Consider the following 17,408-nt stretch of genomic DNA (forward strand, 5'->3'; position numbering starts at 1 on the left):
TTAAATGTATCTGTTACGTTCTATAATAATCTCCCATGATGTTTTGTTCACTGTTCTTAAACTTTTGAAACCACCCAAAACAACTTTTCTCGCTTAACTTTCGCTATATACAAATTTCGTCAAATTAATGAACATCACTACATAGTATAAAACAAAGTCGCCTTTTCTGTCCCTATATCCCTATGTGCGCTTAAATCTTTAAAACTACGCAACGGATTTTTTCAATAGATAGAGTGATTCAAGAGGAAGGTTTATATGTATAATACATGCATAATATACTAAGGCAACATTGCTAATTTTAGAGGTTTCTAACGTGATGTCGTAAATTAACCTATTTTTTTAGGCTTATTTAGCAATTAGCAAAAACGCTGCCTAACCCTACGAGTTAGATCAAATTAATGTACTACAGTATTGTACACCATAAAAAGGTCTACAAAAAAGTCCGTGATGGTATATGTTTATCTTTTAGGGATAACCCACATTAATCATTTTTATTGTTTACTTTTTACGTGAGAAAATGGCTTATTTACGAAGCTATTTTAAGCAATACGGCATTAATCCTTATCGAATTAAGTACCTTAAATACAGTGTGCAATTAATATAGATCAATGTGGTTCCTTACAGCATGTAAATTAAACAAATATTTTCGGAGATATTACAAATTTAAAATTTGCATTTAAAAATGTGTAATGTAATAAAAATTGTATCAATTTAGATATTCCAAAGATAGCAGGAAATCTTCATAGTAAGCATAGGGGAAGAGGAATTGTTTTACTCCAAATTTAATGCGTGCAGGCCAAGGGCAGTAAATGAATGAACCAAAAATACTGGATCGATTTTAATCATGTTTTCATTGAGTGACATAGGCATATATATTTTATGCCCGTGCAAAGTCGAAGCAGGCCGCTATGTTTTTATATACAACGTTCATATTTTTTCTGTAGTGTATTTAATTTAGTATCAGCATTGCACCCGTGCGAAGCCGGGGCGGGTCGCTAGTTCCTTTAATAAACAACTCGAAAAGAATAAATAATAAAGAATATATGTTGGCACAAAATCACTAATCTATTCTATTTATTTTGCAGATAAATAGTTATTTTTGGTGATTCAATTAATTTTTATTTAAAAATTGATTAAAATAAATAATAACGATCAAATTAACAACATTAATTGGTTGTTGTTAATGAGTAATTATTGTTAGCTATTAAAAGTATTATTAATTTTTTTATTAATCTCCTAGAACGTCAACAAACTGCCCGTGGGCAATAAGTATTATAATATGATTTCAGTTATATAATATAACCGTCCTAACATGTAGAAGTTCACTTCAGTAAGTGATCTGCTGTACAACTTATAATTTAATTCTTATTCTAGATACTATTGTCTCCTAAGTCCTCCTCTAAGTCTATCCTAACTTATTCTAAAAACTATTCTAGCTTATTCTAGAGATTATTAAGTCTCACTCTATGTGCATCGCTCTGTTTGGCGAGTGCATTGGGATGCACTAATAGTCGTTCAGAGAACAACACTCGTTATGGGTTCTATGGGGATATCGCGCTGAATCAGTTTGTTGGACACGTCAGATGTGGCATCGACGATGACTCGCAACACTTTATTCTGGAAGCTCTGGAGTATATCTATATTAGATTTGCTAGTAGTACCCCACAGTTCAATGTCATAGGTCCAAATGGGCCTAAGTATTGACTTATACAGCAAAACCTTGTTATCTATTGATAATTTAGATTTACACCCTATCAGCCAATTTATTTGGTTTAGTTTAACCCCAAGCTGTTTGCGTTTTGTCACTATATGTTTTTTTCATGTCAAACGTCGATCGAAATGCATTCCCAGATATTTAACGTTTAATATTTAACGCACTGCTTACGGAAGTTTATTATTATTCAATTTTACTGAGGGACATGTTCTTCTACAAGGGGTGAATGTCACATGCGTAGATTTGGTCTCATTTGGTTTGATATGCCACGTTTTCAACCACAATTCGACTTTGTTAAGATGAAGTTGGAAGTTTCTTGTGACTGATATTGGATCCTCGTGTAATGATAAAACCGCTGTATCGTCAGCATATGTTGCAACAGTAGTGTTTCTTGAGGTCGGTAGGTCAGATTATTAATTAATAAAAATTTAAAAAAATAAAGAATATTACAAATAATAATGAAGCATATTTGCTTAAAATATAATTTTTTGAAAAACACATGTTTTTATAAGTTAAGGGCGATACTGTAAAATATATGAAAACGACGATAAAACTCGAAAATTATAGGACTAACACAAACTACTGGACCATCAGCGAGAACGTAAGGGTGCGTTCACACCTCCATAGCCTGTAAATCCTTTTCCGGATTTGTAAAACGAGACACTATAAGCGCCTGCATGTTTGGACTGACCATTTATCATGCCTTTCGGACTGCTCTTTAATTGCCGTTTTGTTATCGTCTTTTTCGCTACTGTCTCCGTTGGGACCGGCATGTCTGACACCCTCGACTTAATGTTTTGGATGTCATTGCATAAATTAGAATCGATCAAAACTACTTTTACAGGCTCCTATTAATCATCAACGTACGGAAATTCCCCAGTAAAAATTTTCGTTGTTTTTTTTTAATTTATTACATGATTTTGTCTTTTATTGAACTATGAATTTCATTATAATTATTCTGTGGCTGTTATTACTACTGTTTTTGCTACTGAAAATTTTTTCTACACATGCAATTTTTGACATATGATAACAGAGGGAGAATAGTACATATAATTTTCTCCTGAATTTTAACATCCAAATAGTCCAAAAAGGTTAAAATAACAATCTGAGTTTATTGTTTTACCAGTTTAGAAATAAAACACGGAACAAAATTTCTTTAGATTTATTTTCAATCTTAAACAATCTGTTTTTTTGTAGAGTTTCTGTTGTATACATATTTTCTAAGAAAATCACTAGTCGATATTTAGTTGAAGTAATTACTTCCAAAATATATCTAGAAACCCCCGTAAAAGAGTTTTGAATGGCCGTCACTACGAATCAGAAAATCAAATCGATCATATTTGAAGCAATCATTTGAGCCCAAAATCTTTACTACCATTTTTAATACATTTTTATATTATTTAAAACAAAAACTATAATGCATTAATTATTTAAATCATTATTTTAGCAAAGCATCAAAGCCGGCAAGGAAAAACAATAATCAATAGTAATAGTTATAGTCCAGATTTTGCGATGCATCTACTTTGAAAAAACAATAACTATTAATAGCTAATATCTAGCACAGTATTCACGAAACGATCGAGTATCACAAATTTTTAATTTCTATGGATAACCGCAGAATTGAAATTCAAGTTATTTCCATACGCTGTGGCGATCCATTCGGAATTTATCAACGAAATTTGAATTTAAATGTATATCAAATGAAGAATACTTATTTTAAAAGTGGTTAATCTAAAACGAGTCAAAATCTGTCCAAATAATTAGAACTATTAGTTTAAAAAATAAAACTAAAACATAAAAAACAAATATAACTTTATATACACCTGATATATTTCACGAAAATTGACATTCTTTAATAAATATGAACTATTCTGCGTCTGATACTAAATAATAGCATATTAAATAATGAGATTTCAAAAATTAATTTATTTTAAAAGCGGTAAATGTAAAGGATCCCAAAACTGAAACAAATAATTACCGCAGTTGGTATTACAAAATAAAATTAAAGAATAGAAAACAAATAATACTTTAAATAGATATGAACATGAACTATTCTGCGTCTGATACTAAAAAATAACATATTAAATAATGAGATTTCAAAAATAACGAAAAAAAATAAATGAAGCGGTAAATATACCTGACTTAAGCGTTAAATTTAAGGATTTGACAGCGTGCTTAGCCCCATAGTGCTGGGATCTGGAGGGGGGAGGCCTCGGCCCCAACTGGCATTCGTCACCGTAGAGGCAACCGACATCATTCACGGGATTAGCTAGCTAACCGTGTTAATTGCTGGGCGAACGTAAATCAGCGCCAGCTTAAGCCATCAGCCCCAAAATTTACACCCGGCAAATATACCGAGCGAACAATGTATCCACTTGATCCAGAATCATTTACATTTTGACCAAAAAAGAAATCTCGCAGACCTGTCAACTAATTATTCCATTCTTTTATGTTTCCAAATTTACAATTATTTTAATATATTTTATCTTTATTAATATAATTATCATTATTAAAATATTGAATCACAATTTATTATTAAACTTAATTATTATTAAACAATTAATATCTTAATTTCCAGACCTGGTTCTTAATAAAAAAAAGAGAGATCCATCCAGCTGTCCTGTTTGTGGACTGACCATATCTCCTGGTGATTTAGAAAGCCACTTCATGCAAGAATTAGAGAGGCTCTATAAACTTAGTGGAACTGGCGTAGCTGCAAGTAGGAAGAGGAATATCCGAGAACCGGGCAGACCTCCAGCTCTACCAGGGGATAGTGGACCTGAAGGTCGTTGGGAGGTAATTATGTTTATAAATATATACCAACATGACGTTAAATAACTGTTTTTTTTTTAGACATTTCAGAGAATCAAGACAAACAGACAAGGACGCCTAAGATTGAAAATTAGAAAACGCAAAGCTGATGATGGTTGTTCAATTTGTACTGGCAGACCTCATAGGACCCCTGAAGAGCTTAGTCTTCACGTTGAACAGTGCACTCGGAAGGTAATAAATATATTAAGGGCAAAAATAACGCTTTACAAATTGGTTGTTGATGATTGTCGTTGTTTTCTATTTTAGAATGCTAATGATGAGGATGAAACAGTTGATGTGGAAGGGGACTCTGAATTGGAAGAGTGGCATGAAAGCCAACGACGTCGTACTTCTTCTTTAGTTAGCGGAATATCCAATAGTTCAGCTAGAGTTACTGAGGTGGATAATGAAGGTGACGATGTTATTGTTGATGGTGATGAGCCAGAAGAAAGCACCTTTGGACCATCACAATATACTGAATCTGATGTTGTTATGAAAGAAAGTCAAGATAAGGAAGGAGTACAGTCTCAGGTAATATAATATTCTCGTATTTGTGAGAAAGTAATTCAAATTTAGTTACTTACTATCAGTGTTACACTTCTCAAATTTTGTTTTGTAATAGAATACATATTTTTCTCCAAAACGAGCATTTCTTTCCAGTGTGTCAACTTCATTTGAATCAAATCTCTTGTACTGAAGCTACTACTAAACTTTGTTGACTATTCATTTCATTTTGTGCCCTTTGGCATTGTGTGGATAGTTTCAGGAGTATTCATTTTAATTAGCTATTAAAGAGCCATACTACTAAAATTAAACCACCTGCTTTAAAATAATTTCTATATTCTGATTATTATGAATGAATCTAATATTGATTTTACTAAAACACCCCCGCTGTTATATACAATAGACCCAAATAGATTTTCATATATCCTGGTGCAACATTAATTTATTTACAACTCAATACACCATATATTTACATAATATATCAACAGGTAGCAACAGTGAATTCAAGTGGAGATGTTGAAATCAAACATGAATCTCAAAACGGACAAACAATACATAATGGCCAGCAATGTGACAGCAATGTTAGTACGTCGGATGCTGAACCTAGTAGTCGTTTACAACTAATTGAAGAACTCAGAAATAGGATCAGGCAACTAGAAGCTGAAGGTGCTGCTAATGGCGAGCAGACAAGCAGTGAAACTCCTACACCACAACCAGAAGAGTATAAATGTCTAATTTGTTTAGTAAGAATGTACAATTAACTAAATATAACACTAAAATACTTAATTAATAATATTTGTAGGAACATTATAAAAAACCTGTTATTTCCACTGTTTGTTGGCATGTCCACTGTGAAGAATGTTGGCTCCATACCTTAGTACGTATATTTTTCATACATCCTTTCAGAAAGTATTTTTAACACAATTTATTTTTTAGGGAAGTAAGAAAGTTTGTCCACAATGCAGCATGATTACATCACCAACTGATCTCCGACGAATTTTTATGTAAAATAACATGTAATTCTATCAATCGATATTAACTACGCAATTAATGGAATTTTGCACATTGATATTGTATGACCACTATGCACCCTAAAATAATATTAATGTAATACCATAATAACTTTTCCCGGTGTCAAACTGTTAATTTGTCGAAAAATACTGCCTCATCTTTCTAGACATAAATAAAAAGTAAAACAATGATATACCTGGAATATTTGAAAATGTATATCCGTACTTCAATAACAAAACACTTATTATGTTTTATGAATGTGATATCCGATGTATTAAATTTGAAATATTCTCAAACTAGAATTAATAGTACTTAAAATAATATTAGAATTTTATTATATATTACTTGTTGAGTTTATTAGCACATAATAAATAAATTATTCTTAGGAAAAATCTTATGGATAAAATCATTTTCATTTTATTTTAGTTGTTAACCTGCAACAGGGTGACTGGAAATATTATTTCAATTAATTTACACATATAGGTTTGATTTAATTTACTTAACATTTTAGCATCCTGTTCTATAAACTAATATAATTAATAATAACTGTAAATATAATTGTTTTTGTTGTTGTAAATCACAAAAATAAAATTAAGTTAATGTACAATAAATATGTATATAGGACACATAGGTAGATATCTTATTAAAAAATGTATTTAAATCATATAATTATCAATAAATGTCAGTGACTAATACATCTTTATTATTTTTACAGCCCTAGTTACAATATATAACTTGTAGTATATATATAATACATTGAAATTATTGGTCCTGGATACATTCTAATGCATGATTCAGATTCTCTGTTGTTCGTTTCAGCCTCTGTGAATGCAGGTTTCAGTTGGTCTAGGTTGATATCTGTGTCTTTACCGTTGATGTTTAGCCTATAACAGTGTTCATTAATTCAGTTTATTATTGTATAGACCTTCATATGGTTGTTCTAAAGGTTTCTTGACACGGTCGACTCGAACAAAAACGTGAGTGCATTCGTGGAGCGCCTTGTGTGTAAAGATTCGCGGCTTGATGTGGTGTGCTGTGCCTTGGGGTTTGATTTTTCGCATGGTAGTCCGAAGATGTTCAAGGAAAATTCTGGGATCTTAATGTAGTTCCTCCTCGGTAAAATATTCACCGGGAAATCGTAGCGTGGTCCCGTATGTCATTTCTGCTGCTGACGTTTGTAAATCTTCTTTGAAACTGTTTCTCAGTCCCAATATTATCACGGGAAGTACCTTGACCCAATCATTCGTTTCATGCGCTTTTATGGCTGATTTGAATGATCTATGCCAGCGTTCGATCAGTCCGTTTACCTCCTTTTAAATAATGTAGCCGGTTGGCGTCGTGTCGGTAATCACGTGGACTAGCACAGTGATCAGAAAAACAAAAATGTTTGCAGAAAAATGCTCCTACCTTGCTTTCCGATCACGTCGGGGTCACCAATTTGTGGGTTCTATGCCATGCAACCCACACAATAACTTAGTAAAAAACAAGGACCACATGGAATTCTTTATTTACAGACAATGACCCGACAGCGACAAAATGAGAAAGATGGTTTTTTAAGGGTTGCAATTTGGATTTATACCTGGCCAAATGCGATGGTACCAATGACACCAGTTGGCAATCGGCTAGTGTAAAATATAAGAAGAAGAAAGATCCTTCGCTGTTACGGGTTTTATTTTTTGGGCTTTGCGCGTTGTACAGTATGGCTGGTTGTCTAAGCCGCAACATCATATATATATATATATATATATATATATATATGCTGCGCCATCTATGATAGACAACGATTACTTAAATTTCTTCTTTATCCTTTCTTGGCTTTTAGTACAATAATTTTAATTATTATTAATTTTAATAAAATAAATTTTATTTTTCCATTAAAAATTATTCTTGGATAAAATTATATAAATTTTGATATAAATACATTAAATAACATGTTAAATTAAATACGAAATAGAAATATTCAAGTACACACAATAGTACTTAATTTGTAATGAATTTAATCAGCTGCATTCTGTCAGAAACAAACGAATTCGTTTTTGGGGGTTAAGCGCGCGTCCATTTTTTCGCGTGTAAATAAATGGTAAAATTGTTACATGTTTGAGTTTTAGTGAGAGTTGGAAATTAGTGTGATAGAAGTAGAGATATAAAGTCATATAAGTTTATTAAAATTGTGTTTATTTTAACTTATATGCTACTCGGTATAGATGTAAATTACTAGCTATATTATGAATATTCGGTGTAGTATATTTTTAAGTGAATACGAAATATTATAAAGATTAACTATTCAATTACAATTAATGTTATATTGTAAAAAAGTTTATCATAGGTAAATATAAATATGAAACGCAAAACCACTCAAGAGGAGCAGTCAGAGCAGCCTCTTAAAATAAAAAAAAAGAAAAATCAAAACACTAATACCAACATAACTGGAAAAGACGTGCAAACCCCGTTATCAAATCAATTTACTACTGAGAAAAATAAGTCAAAAAAGAAATCTAAAGCTGTATCAAAAAAAACAGAATCTGAGAAAGAAATACCAACAGATTCTTCTGAAAATGATGATGAAAGAGGGAGCAGCAACAACGTTAATCAGAATGGAGTTTCATTTGAAAGTAATAAAGACACCAAAAAGCAAAATAAAAAGGAGAATCAGAAAAAGAAAATGACGGATCAAAACAAGAAGCCAAGTTCACTAAAAGGTAATAAAACAAAAGATTCCCAGGAACAAATTAGTTCTGAAATAAGAACTGGGCCAATACATAGTACCACAACAGAATCAGTGAAAAAAACTAAAAAGAAAGTTAGAATTGATGAAACTGAAAGTCTTAAAATTAAAAAAGAAATGGCAGATACAGAACCTCATTTTTCTGCAAAACAGTTGCCAGCAAAAATAATTAAATCCAAAATGAATAAGGCACTCACTGAGGATGTAAAAGTGTCTCCAGTGACTGTACAATCACCCGCAACTAATAGAACTGAAAACACAGAGGATGAAATTACTGCTGAAGAATCTAACATAAATTTCAATGGTACAAAGGTGGTAGATGATACTAGTACAACAGAGGATTCTGATTTGGAAGTGTTTTACATAAATAAACAAGCAGAAAATGAAGCAAGGAAAAAAGGATCACCTTCAAAAAAACGTAATAATTTAATTAATATTTATAGAGTCAAATGAAGTCAAAATGAATATTTAGTCAAACAGAATTATAATATATATATATAATAAATCAATATTTTTCATATTATCTTAATAGTACTTTATAGCATGAGTTATTATATGATTTAGATTGCATATATATGCCAAAGGAAGATCAGGATATTTTAGTACAGAGAATTCAAGAATGCATTCCAGAAAATGATACAAAGAATTACAAGACCAGAATAACACAGTTAGAATGGGATAAGGTATATTATATTATATAGCCTGAATCTTTTATATAACAATATATTTATATCAGGTACCATTTAAAAATTATACATTGGATGAATGTCAAAAAGTATGGTGTCAGCTTCTCAAAAAAGTTAGACACTATAGATTATTAATAGAAATTACACGAGACATCAAAGACGTCATTGAAAAAAGTGATTTTCAAAATCAAACAAAGGTAACTTTAGTCAATATATAATAATTGTAAAATAAATTACCTAAAATTTTAGGTAGCAGCTGTTAAAAGACATCCAGATATGCCAAAAAGGCCTTTAAGTTCATACTTTTTATACTACATTCGTAAAAAAGAAAAAATCGCCAAAGAACATCCTGATGCTGATATTGTAAGTTATCTCCAACAGTTATATTATCAGTTCATTTTAAAAAGGAATAAATAAGGAAAAGTAAACTGAAAATACCTTCAATATAACATTTACCGAATTTTATATAAAAAATAAAAATATTGTACTATTACCAAAAAATGTTTTAAATGATTTATTGAAAATTATAATAAAATTGTACCTATTATGATATTCTAAAATTGTATCTAAGCAGTTCTATATTGTTAATGTTAATTTTTAGACCGAATTAAATAAATTTATTGGTGAAAAGTATTGTAGCCTCCCTTTAGAAAAAAAGCAAAAATATGAAGAGCTGGCCGCTAAAAACCGAGAACAATATAAAAAAGACTTGGCTGAATTTTAGTAAGTTTTAAAGATTTTTAGAGTGAATTGTACATATATGCTAAAATATAAAATTACTATTTTGCAGTTCTAAACATCCAGAATTTAGAAAAACAATAATCAAAGAACCGAAAGTAAATGTTAAGGCTAAAAAGGAAAAGCCGCCACAAAAACCTGACGGTCCGTATAAATTATTTTTCCTATCTGAAATGGCTAGAGAAAAAATAGATGACCATTATAAAACAGAATTCAGAGACGTTTGCAGAGAAAAATGGAAACAAATGCCAGATATTAAAAAATTGACCTGGATTAATACGGCAGAAGAACGAATACAGACGTACGAAAAAGAGTTGAAAGAATATATGGCAAAATATCCAGAATATGTTCCAAATACAAAGCCCATCTTATCTAGAGAAGAATTAAATCTTAAAGATAAACTGGCAGGTAAATTAACGATGTACCTAAAAAGTGTTTAATGAAAACATTTCTTAATGCTCTTAACATTTTTAGGAAAACCTAAAAAACCACCAGCAACAGCATATAGCTTGTTTTTAAGTACAGTCATGCAAAGCGAGGAAATTTCAGGTATACCTACTAAAGAGAGAATGAATTATTGTTCAATTAAATGGAAAAATATGACTGAGAAAGAAAAAGATGAATATCGTGACCGTGTTGTTAAAGTAATTATATACTTTTTAAAAATTTTAATATTACTATATATTATATTATAAATACAGGTAAACGAACAATACCAGAAAAAATTTAATATATATTTGGAATCGTTACCAGAAGATAAACGACAAGAAGAATTGTTACTCAGTGCACCCAAAAAGAAAAAAAATGAGTCAACAAAATCACAAAAAAGTGGGAAACAGAAACCCTCTGCAATAAAGAAAACTTCACCAAAAAAGAAAGAGACATTATCTAATCCTATTCCTCCTCCACGGTAAAAAAAATTGTTTTTAATTGTAAGTAGAAAATTTCTTATATTTTCTTTTAGATCTGTATATAAATATTTTGCTAAAAATTATGAAGGAGATAATGCAAAAGAAGCTTGGAAAAATCTAAATGGGAAAGAGAAAAAAAAATATGAATCAGAACTTACAGCTCTCAAAGATAGATATATAAAAGATTTTGAAGCGTATTTAAAAAGTTTAACAAAAGAAGAATTAGACAGGTTTTGCGCCAATAGAATGCAAGTACAAAATTCGAGTAGTTCGGAGGAGAGCGAAAGCGAATCTGAGGTAATTTAGTTTTTTAAAACGTATTTCAATGTTCAAAGGTATTTGTAACAATTTTTTAGAATTCGTCAGGAGACACTTCAGAAAGTTCTGATTCCGAATCAGATGAAAACTAAAAGCCATATTGTAATGTAAATGTTGTAAAATAGAATTTTATCTATATATAATTGACATCTAGATATTTGTAAAGCAAAATCCGGTTGGTATGTCATTTAAAATGTCTAATATTAAGTTACTTCATCTAAAACTAATTAGTAATTTTAGGATGTAAAATTATGAAAATATTTTGTTTATAAAAGTATTTTAAAAGAATGAACATTAATTGAAAATATTCTTTGTAGACAAAGATGGAACATATTAGCAAACGTTATTTATATTTTGAAGTAAATTTTCTTTTTAATGTTTAGCTGATACAAGAACAGCTACTAAGTATTTTTTTAAAATACATCATTGGCGTATCAATGTTAGTGTATCAAAGTATACGTATATAGAGGTATTTAAAATATTTGTTTGTACAATATTACTTTTAAAATTATACATGATTTTTTTGACTTTTGCTTAAACTTTTGTGTTTCTTTTTACAAAATAATTTTTGACTATATGCTATGCGGTAATATAAAAATGCACTTCCTCAAAAGTGCTGCTGGTGGGTTTCAAATTCTGTGGTATCAGTGATTAGCTCAGCTTAGTTATGATACATCAGATTACTTTAAAACATATAAATGTATTTTTGAGCTGTATATCTCCAATTAGAATATGTATAAGGGTCTTAATATCTTCATAAGATGTATAGATTACTGTTAAACAATATTAGTTAACATATCCTTTACTAACATCCAACATATAATTAACAAATTTCAAATAACAGTAAGGTAACTAGGGTGGTTACTGTCGCTGTTCTTATTAAGGAGCATATTCCATCTGTAAAAATATCATAACTTTCGTCATCAACCTCCAAAATTTTGTATTAATAATCTATTTTTTACATCTAATTCATATGTTTTGCAAAATATAATATCATTCATTCATTGTCGGTAGTCTATAGTTGTTAAAAAAAAGAAATGTATGTTTCCTATAAATGTTATTCTCCATTTTAACGAGTTACCGTTTACGAATTAGAATATATTTGTAGAAATTTAGAGCTCTTTGGGTATTATCTTTGGAGATCAAAATCAATATACATATACTCAAAAAAAAATTACCGGTTCATATTTGTTATATTGTCTGATTTAATTTTTATTAATACTCAACACCCAATATATTATAATTCCTGAATGAAAGTAACAATAAATGAAAAGGTTCTAATTACTATAGCTGTTTTTTTTAATATATTCCTAAGATTGCTAGGGTCTTAAGGATTTTGTAGTAGTAGTGTAATGTAGAGTCATAAAGTTGTTCGTATCATTACTAGACTCATTCCATGGTTACATTCTTGCGAGGGCATGGACATTAATATTTGTAATAAGCGTATAATATGGCCATGAATAATCATCTTCATGACGCCAGCAGTAAGCAGATCAGGTAAGGCCGAAAGTGTTTTGAAATAATCCCCATATTGCTCAGTTGATAAGCTTTCCAAGTGGCCAGATATTAACACCAGAAAAAACCTGGAGTGATTCAAATTAATAGAACCAAATAACACAGTTAATAGTAGTTGATATATTTCAAGCTATGTTCTCCGCTAAAATATTTTTTACCGTATATTTAAATAGATTATATACTCAATTTTTTCAAAAAAAAAATAAATCATTTACTTTGAAAGGATTACCATTGCCTCATATTATTTTTCATAAACTAATTCACAGCTCTTAAAAATATGACTTATATATAGTTTACTGCAAAAATAATGCAAGTGAAGAAATTATTGCCATTGTTTTTTCTTTTATTTAGTTCGAGTATATATGAAAAAAGCAACTGCATCATAAACTATGATTTGATTATATAAAATAAAGATCCTTCTACTGCATTCAAAGAAAAGGAAGACATCTTCTCTTCATTATAATATATTTATAGCCACATATTTCCATTCTTTGAAACATTTGTTAAATTCGATATCTAGAATAGCACCTAATACTATCTTAGTTTAGAAATAGTAAGATCAAATAATATTCTTTGTGGGAAGTTTAACTCCATTAATACCATGACTTCCTCTTTGCATTTTTTTATTATAGTAGTTAAAAACAGATTTAGTGATTTTTTTCGTTTTATAATAGATGAATAACAAAGTTATTTTTATTTTGTCAGCCATTTCAATCAGTAGATCGAATATGTAGGTCACGTGAATCTATTAATCATATGAATCATATTAAAAAAGGTCCAATATTCAATAACTATAATTCCAACAAAAATATCTCATATAATTATAATAACTTTATAATTAATTCACCCAATTAATAAAATAGCCTTTAACTGTTAAAACGAGTTTTATTTCAATTACACTCAAAACTACTTTCATTAGCAAATAAATTAAACGGAATTATAAGCTTTACATCAGGAATTTTTACAACCCAACACCAGTTTTGCTTTTATGAAAATATAATATGTACAAAACAATTGCATTTCTAATTATACAGAAAATTATAACAAAAGCATTTGACTAAGAGCCATAATTAAATAAGGCCACTTCAAAATTATAACATTCATCTTATATATATATATGTATGTATACAATGGAATCAACAAGAAAAGTACATCTCTACAAAATAATTCATCTTTGTTAAAAATGCAGGCCTACTATATAATATAGGCCTGAAAATACATTTTTTAAACCTATGCATTTGGGTAAACACTAACAATTATTGTACTACCTCTACCCCAACGATCTCTAAGACATATAAATTCACAATGTAATTCAAAATACTATTGTCTTAATAGGTATATAATTTGATTTCCTAGTTTTTTCAGACAAGTCATTCATTTCACTGTAAATATAAAGGTACAAATACAAGTACCTATAAATTATGATACATGGTTCTAATATACAATAAGAAACAAAAATACACATGATGCAAATGCAATTAAATCAATAAAATGTACAAAATTTTACAGAATTGTCTAAGGGATCAAGAATCAGAAATTGCTGTTTAAGTAGATTCAAGTGTATTATTACACAAAGTTAATATAATATTCACTATGAAATAATTAAATGTAAACAACGTTAACTAAATACAACATTCAGTTTTAACATATGATATTCTATCAGACATCTTGAAATAACTTGAATCTACTAATATATACAAATAGGCCCATTTGAATGCCAAATATACAAGACAATGGTGAATGATAGAAAAAGTTAGCAGGATATCACATGAGCAAGCCACTCTTATAAATTTTAGGCTACTAATGCGGTACATGGTCCTTAAACATCAAATAGTAACAGCTCAGTGGTAAATTTTATTGGCATACTTCAGTTAATATTTGAGCAGGTATTAAAGGGCCTTTTGGCAAAAACTAACGTCGCTAGAACACATTTGATAAGAATAAGATTGAAGTACACCAATTTTTAAGACACCTTAAAAATCCAAACTATTAATACTGTAGAATTTTGTGATAAATTATGAAATTGGTTGGTTATATTCTGCAATATGGTACTTATTCTGAGACATTTATAGTTATGGTTTTTCCTTTAGCATCATCAAATCGGTCCATGGTTTTTATATCCATCATCATAGCTAATCCAATAGTCATAATAATCATCAAAATAAAAGTAACAAACAATCCCGACCATATTGGGATCGTAGTAAATCCAACGCAATGATAAGGATCATCAAATTTACCATCTTTCAAGTTCAATGATGAAATATATTTTGGTTGAACCTATGAAATATGTATCACTAAATATATAGCATTAATTATATATAGCTATATATATATATACCTGGAAGTTTTCAAAAACGACTGTATTAGATCCATTTCCAAACATTTGATTTCCACAGGCATATGAAAACTTATATGGCGCATAAAGAGATACATTATATGATTCAGTTCCAAGAGTGACATGCTGTAAATACCAATATCCATTTGCAGATACAAATTGCAATCTAAAATAACAAAGCATATTATACAAGTAGCAATGCGAATTCAAGTATAAGATTTGGAAAAAAGAAAATTTTGGTTGGTCCTAATAGTCACATTTCCTTAGTAATAAAGCCGCACTAAAGCGCGTATTTAAGGCAATAGTCAATAATCACTGCGCTTTTAAAATGAAGGCTCCATGAAGTCTTTATTGTCATGTTCTACCTTCGAAAAAGGCAGAATTAGTCTGCTCGTTTTGATTACAGAAATTTCGATGTTAAAGATGAACCTAATGACGTAATTATAGTTTAATCAGAAAAGCAGCATCAATTAGTGTTTGTCATTTATCTGAAGAAATTCACTTTAAAAAACTTTTTAATAATCGAAAATAATTTTTCCCCAACATAATATATAAAGACTTACCTGAAATTTATTGCACTACTTAAACCATCTAAAATAATATTCTTTTCCGATTTCGACGTACTAAAGTTAATTGTAGAAATATTGCTAAAAAAATGTAAAATACATAGTTATTAATAACCTAGTAACTAAAATAATACTAACTTGTTATTTATATTAATGTTAGAAGCATAAAACACTATGTTTGAGTCATTAAAATAGAAGGAAGTCTCTTTTTCTTCAACTGCAAAAAGTGACCTTGATTTCCTTGACTGAATTTCACCTGATCCAGTCTATAATATCAAAAGTGTTATTTTAAAAACAATTATGATTTTATTTTATATTTACCCATGACGTGCGGTGAGCTGTATAGAAGGCTACAACGTTTTCATTTTTTTGTAAAACTCTTTCATAGACTGATGCAATAAAGGAATCTGAAAATTAATAAAATCTTGTTGAACACTTAAAATCATTTTTTAAATGATAATCATATTTTTTTAATAATGTTTAACAAATTATAATAAAAAATAATATAAATATTTTACCATGGCGTTTCAGCAGATCAAACCGCTGCTCATTTTCCTTAGCATCATTTAAAGCAATGATAATAACTTTTGAATCAGGAATTTCAAACTCATCAGTTAAATCTTCTATTGATGTTTCATATATATCATCTGACCAATGTTTTATTGACTTAATTGGATTTTGCACATATGGTAAATAATTCACTTTTGAAGTCTTCTTAGCTTTAGAAAGGTAATTAAATGGACTATTGCCTAATCTATCCCGTTGACCAAAATCTTCAGGGCTCAACTACAAAGTATCACATTTTTTACAACTATTAAATTTCACCATTAGTATATCTTACTGATTGTTCTACAAAAAGCAATATTGTAGGATTATTTGTAAGGTGAAGACGAATATCATCTCTGAACGAACTCTGACTAAGTTTATGGAGAGCTGGCACAGGATCAGTTGTACTACAAAATCATATGACCAATACTTATAGTGTCTTCAAGTAAAATGAACTAACTTGTTCTATATTATCTTTTATATTCTAATTGTTATAATAAATAATAAATCATCTGTTAGAGGAATTATAAAATAAAATATAGAAACATTTAAATTAAAAAAGCAATGATGACATTAGATATTAATCCTACCTCTGAGTACCCCATATATAAACTGGTACAAATTCAGATGTACATAATTGGCCTAAAGCTAATAAACTAAATGGAATGGTTAATAATCTTATATTTGTCTTCATTTTTTTAAAACACTTCAAAACTAATAGTCAATTTGCACTAGTAAATTTTAATACCGAGATCACGTGAATACTAATGACTGGTGCTAACTAACATTTGACAAAAGTCAGGTGAATTGGGCGATGTCAAAATTGTATCTCCCCACCAATTTAAATAATTCATTCTGCCATCTCTAGGAAACACAACAAACCAATAAAATGTATATTAATATTTCCTATATATCCAAATTAAGGATAGTAGTTATAATTATATATATATTATTATGTTATAATATATGAGTATTAGAATATTTATTTAAAAAATTATAATAAAAAATTTAAATCTAAAAATCAACAT

The 17,408-nt window shown here is 29.4% G+C and overlaps 3 protein-coding genes and 1 long non-coding RNA gene across 9 annotated transcripts in view; 2 read left to right on the plus strand and 2 right to left on the minus strand.

The window, feature by feature from the left end:
- LOC143197612 (E3 ubiquitin-protein ligase Rnf220) overlaps positions 1 to 6,182 on the plus strand; it is a 169,299-nt gene extending 163,117 nt beyond the window's left edge. For all 5 annotated transcript variants that reach the window (XM_076406164.1, XM_076406168.1, XM_076406166.1 and 2 more), the window contains 6 exons: positions 4,293 to 4,510; positions 4,568 to 4,717; positions 4,793 to 5,056; positions 5,518 to 5,772; positions 5,832 to 5,906; positions 5,966 to 6,182. In XM_076406164.1, the coding sequence (XP_076262279.1) occupies positions 4,293 to 4,510; positions 4,568 to 4,717; positions 4,793 to 5,056; positions 5,518 to 5,772; positions 5,832 to 5,906; positions 5,966 to 6,037 (1,034 nt within the window). In that variant the 3' untranslated portion in view covers positions 6,038 to 6,182. The remainder of the gene's footprint in view (positions 1 to 4,292; positions 4,511 to 4,567; positions 4,718 to 4,792; positions 5,057 to 5,517; positions 5,773 to 5,831; positions 5,907 to 5,965) is intronic.
- Positions 6,183 to 6,722: 540 nt separating this feature from the next.
- Positions 6,723 to 7,584, minus strand: LOC143197622 (uncharacterized). Its single transcript, XR_013006032.1, has 2 exons — positions 7,448 to 7,584; positions 6,723 to 6,924 (listed from the first exon to the last, which is right to left on the minus strand). It is a non-coding gene; the product is annotated as an uncharacterized LOC143197622 (long non-coding RNA).
- A 462-nt stretch (positions 7,585 to 8,046) lies between these two features.
- On the plus strand, positions 8,047 to 12,703 carry LOC143197624 (uncharacterized). Its single transcript, XM_076406192.1, has 10 exons — positions 8,047 to 9,183; positions 9,330 to 9,448; positions 9,502 to 9,648; positions 9,701 to 9,814; positions 10,053 to 10,174; positions 10,242 to 10,597; positions 10,664 to 10,833; positions 10,891 to 11,099; positions 11,154 to 11,397; positions 11,457 to 12,703. Exons 1-10 carry the CDS (start codon positions 8,379 to 8,381, stop codon positions 11,508 to 11,510), a joined length of 2,340 nt encoding a protein of 779 aa, XP_076262307.1. The 5' UTR covers positions 8,047 to 8,378; the 3' UTR covers positions 11,511 to 12,703.
- A 1,095-nt stretch (positions 12,704 to 13,798) lies between these two features.
- VhaAC45 (Vacuolar H[+] ATPase AC45 accessory subunit) lies at positions 13,799 to 17,216 on the minus strand. 2 transcript variants are annotated; one of them, XM_076406194.1, is made up of 8 exons: positions 16,971 to 17,216; positions 16,676 to 16,787; positions 16,353 to 16,620; positions 16,156 to 16,241; positions 15,973 to 16,100; positions 15,832 to 15,915; positions 15,272 to 15,434; positions 13,799 to 15,210 (listed from the first exon to the last, which is right to left on the minus strand). In XM_076406194.1, the coding sequence occupies exons 1-8, from the start codon at positions 17,072 to 17,074 to the stop codon at positions 14,986 to 14,988; spliced, it is 1,170 nt and encodes a 389-aa protein (XP_076262309.1). In that variant the 5' UTR covers positions 17,075 to 17,216; the 3' UTR covers positions 13,799 to 14,985. The 2 variants fall into 2 exon arrangements, with proteins under 2 accessions (XP_076262309.1, XP_076262310.1); XM_076406195.1 differs by having other exon boundaries at positions 13,799 to 15,227.
- Positions 17,217 to 17,408: the final 192 nt, after the last annotated feature.

Source organism: Rhynchophorus ferrugineus, unplaced genomic scaffold (genome assembly GCF_030347505.1).
Source record: "Rhynchophorus ferrugineus isolate W39M unplaced genomic scaffold, kcgeb_rfMv2 rfM5, whole genome shotgun sequence".
Lineage (NCBI taxonomy): Eukaryota > Metazoa > Arthropoda > Insecta > Coleoptera > Curculionidae > Rhynchophorus > Rhynchophorus ferrugineus.

What these genes read in the sequence shown, in the direction of transcription:
- VhaAC45 (XM_076406194.1), bottom strand. Translation starts at nt 17,074, where the DNA reads ATGAAGACAAATATAAGATTATTAACCATTCCATTTAGTTTATTAGCT. An exon ending in TGCTTTTTGTAGAACAATCA is followed by an intron (nt 16,621 to 16,675) that starts GTAAGATATACT and finishes GATACTTTGTAG; the next exon opens with TTGAGCCCTGAAGATTTTGG. An exon ending in AACATTAATATAAATAACAA is followed by an intron (nt 15,916 to 15,972) that starts GTTAGTATTATT and finishes ACATTTTTTTAG; the next exon opens with CAATATTTCTACAATTAACT.
- LOC143197624 (XM_076406192.1), top strand. Translation starts at nt 8,379, where the DNA reads ATGAAACGCAAAACCACTCAAGAGGAGCAGTCAGAGCAGCCTCTTAAA. An exon ending in ATCGTGACCGTGTTGTTAAA is followed by an intron (nt 10,834 to 10,890) that starts GTAATTATATAC and finishes TTATAAATACAG; the next exon opens with GTAAACGAACAATACCAGAA. An exon ending in AATCCTATTCCTCCTCCACG is followed by an intron (nt 11,100 to 11,153) that starts GTAAAAAAAATT and finishes ATTTTCTTTTAG; the next exon opens with ATCTGTATATAAATATTTTG.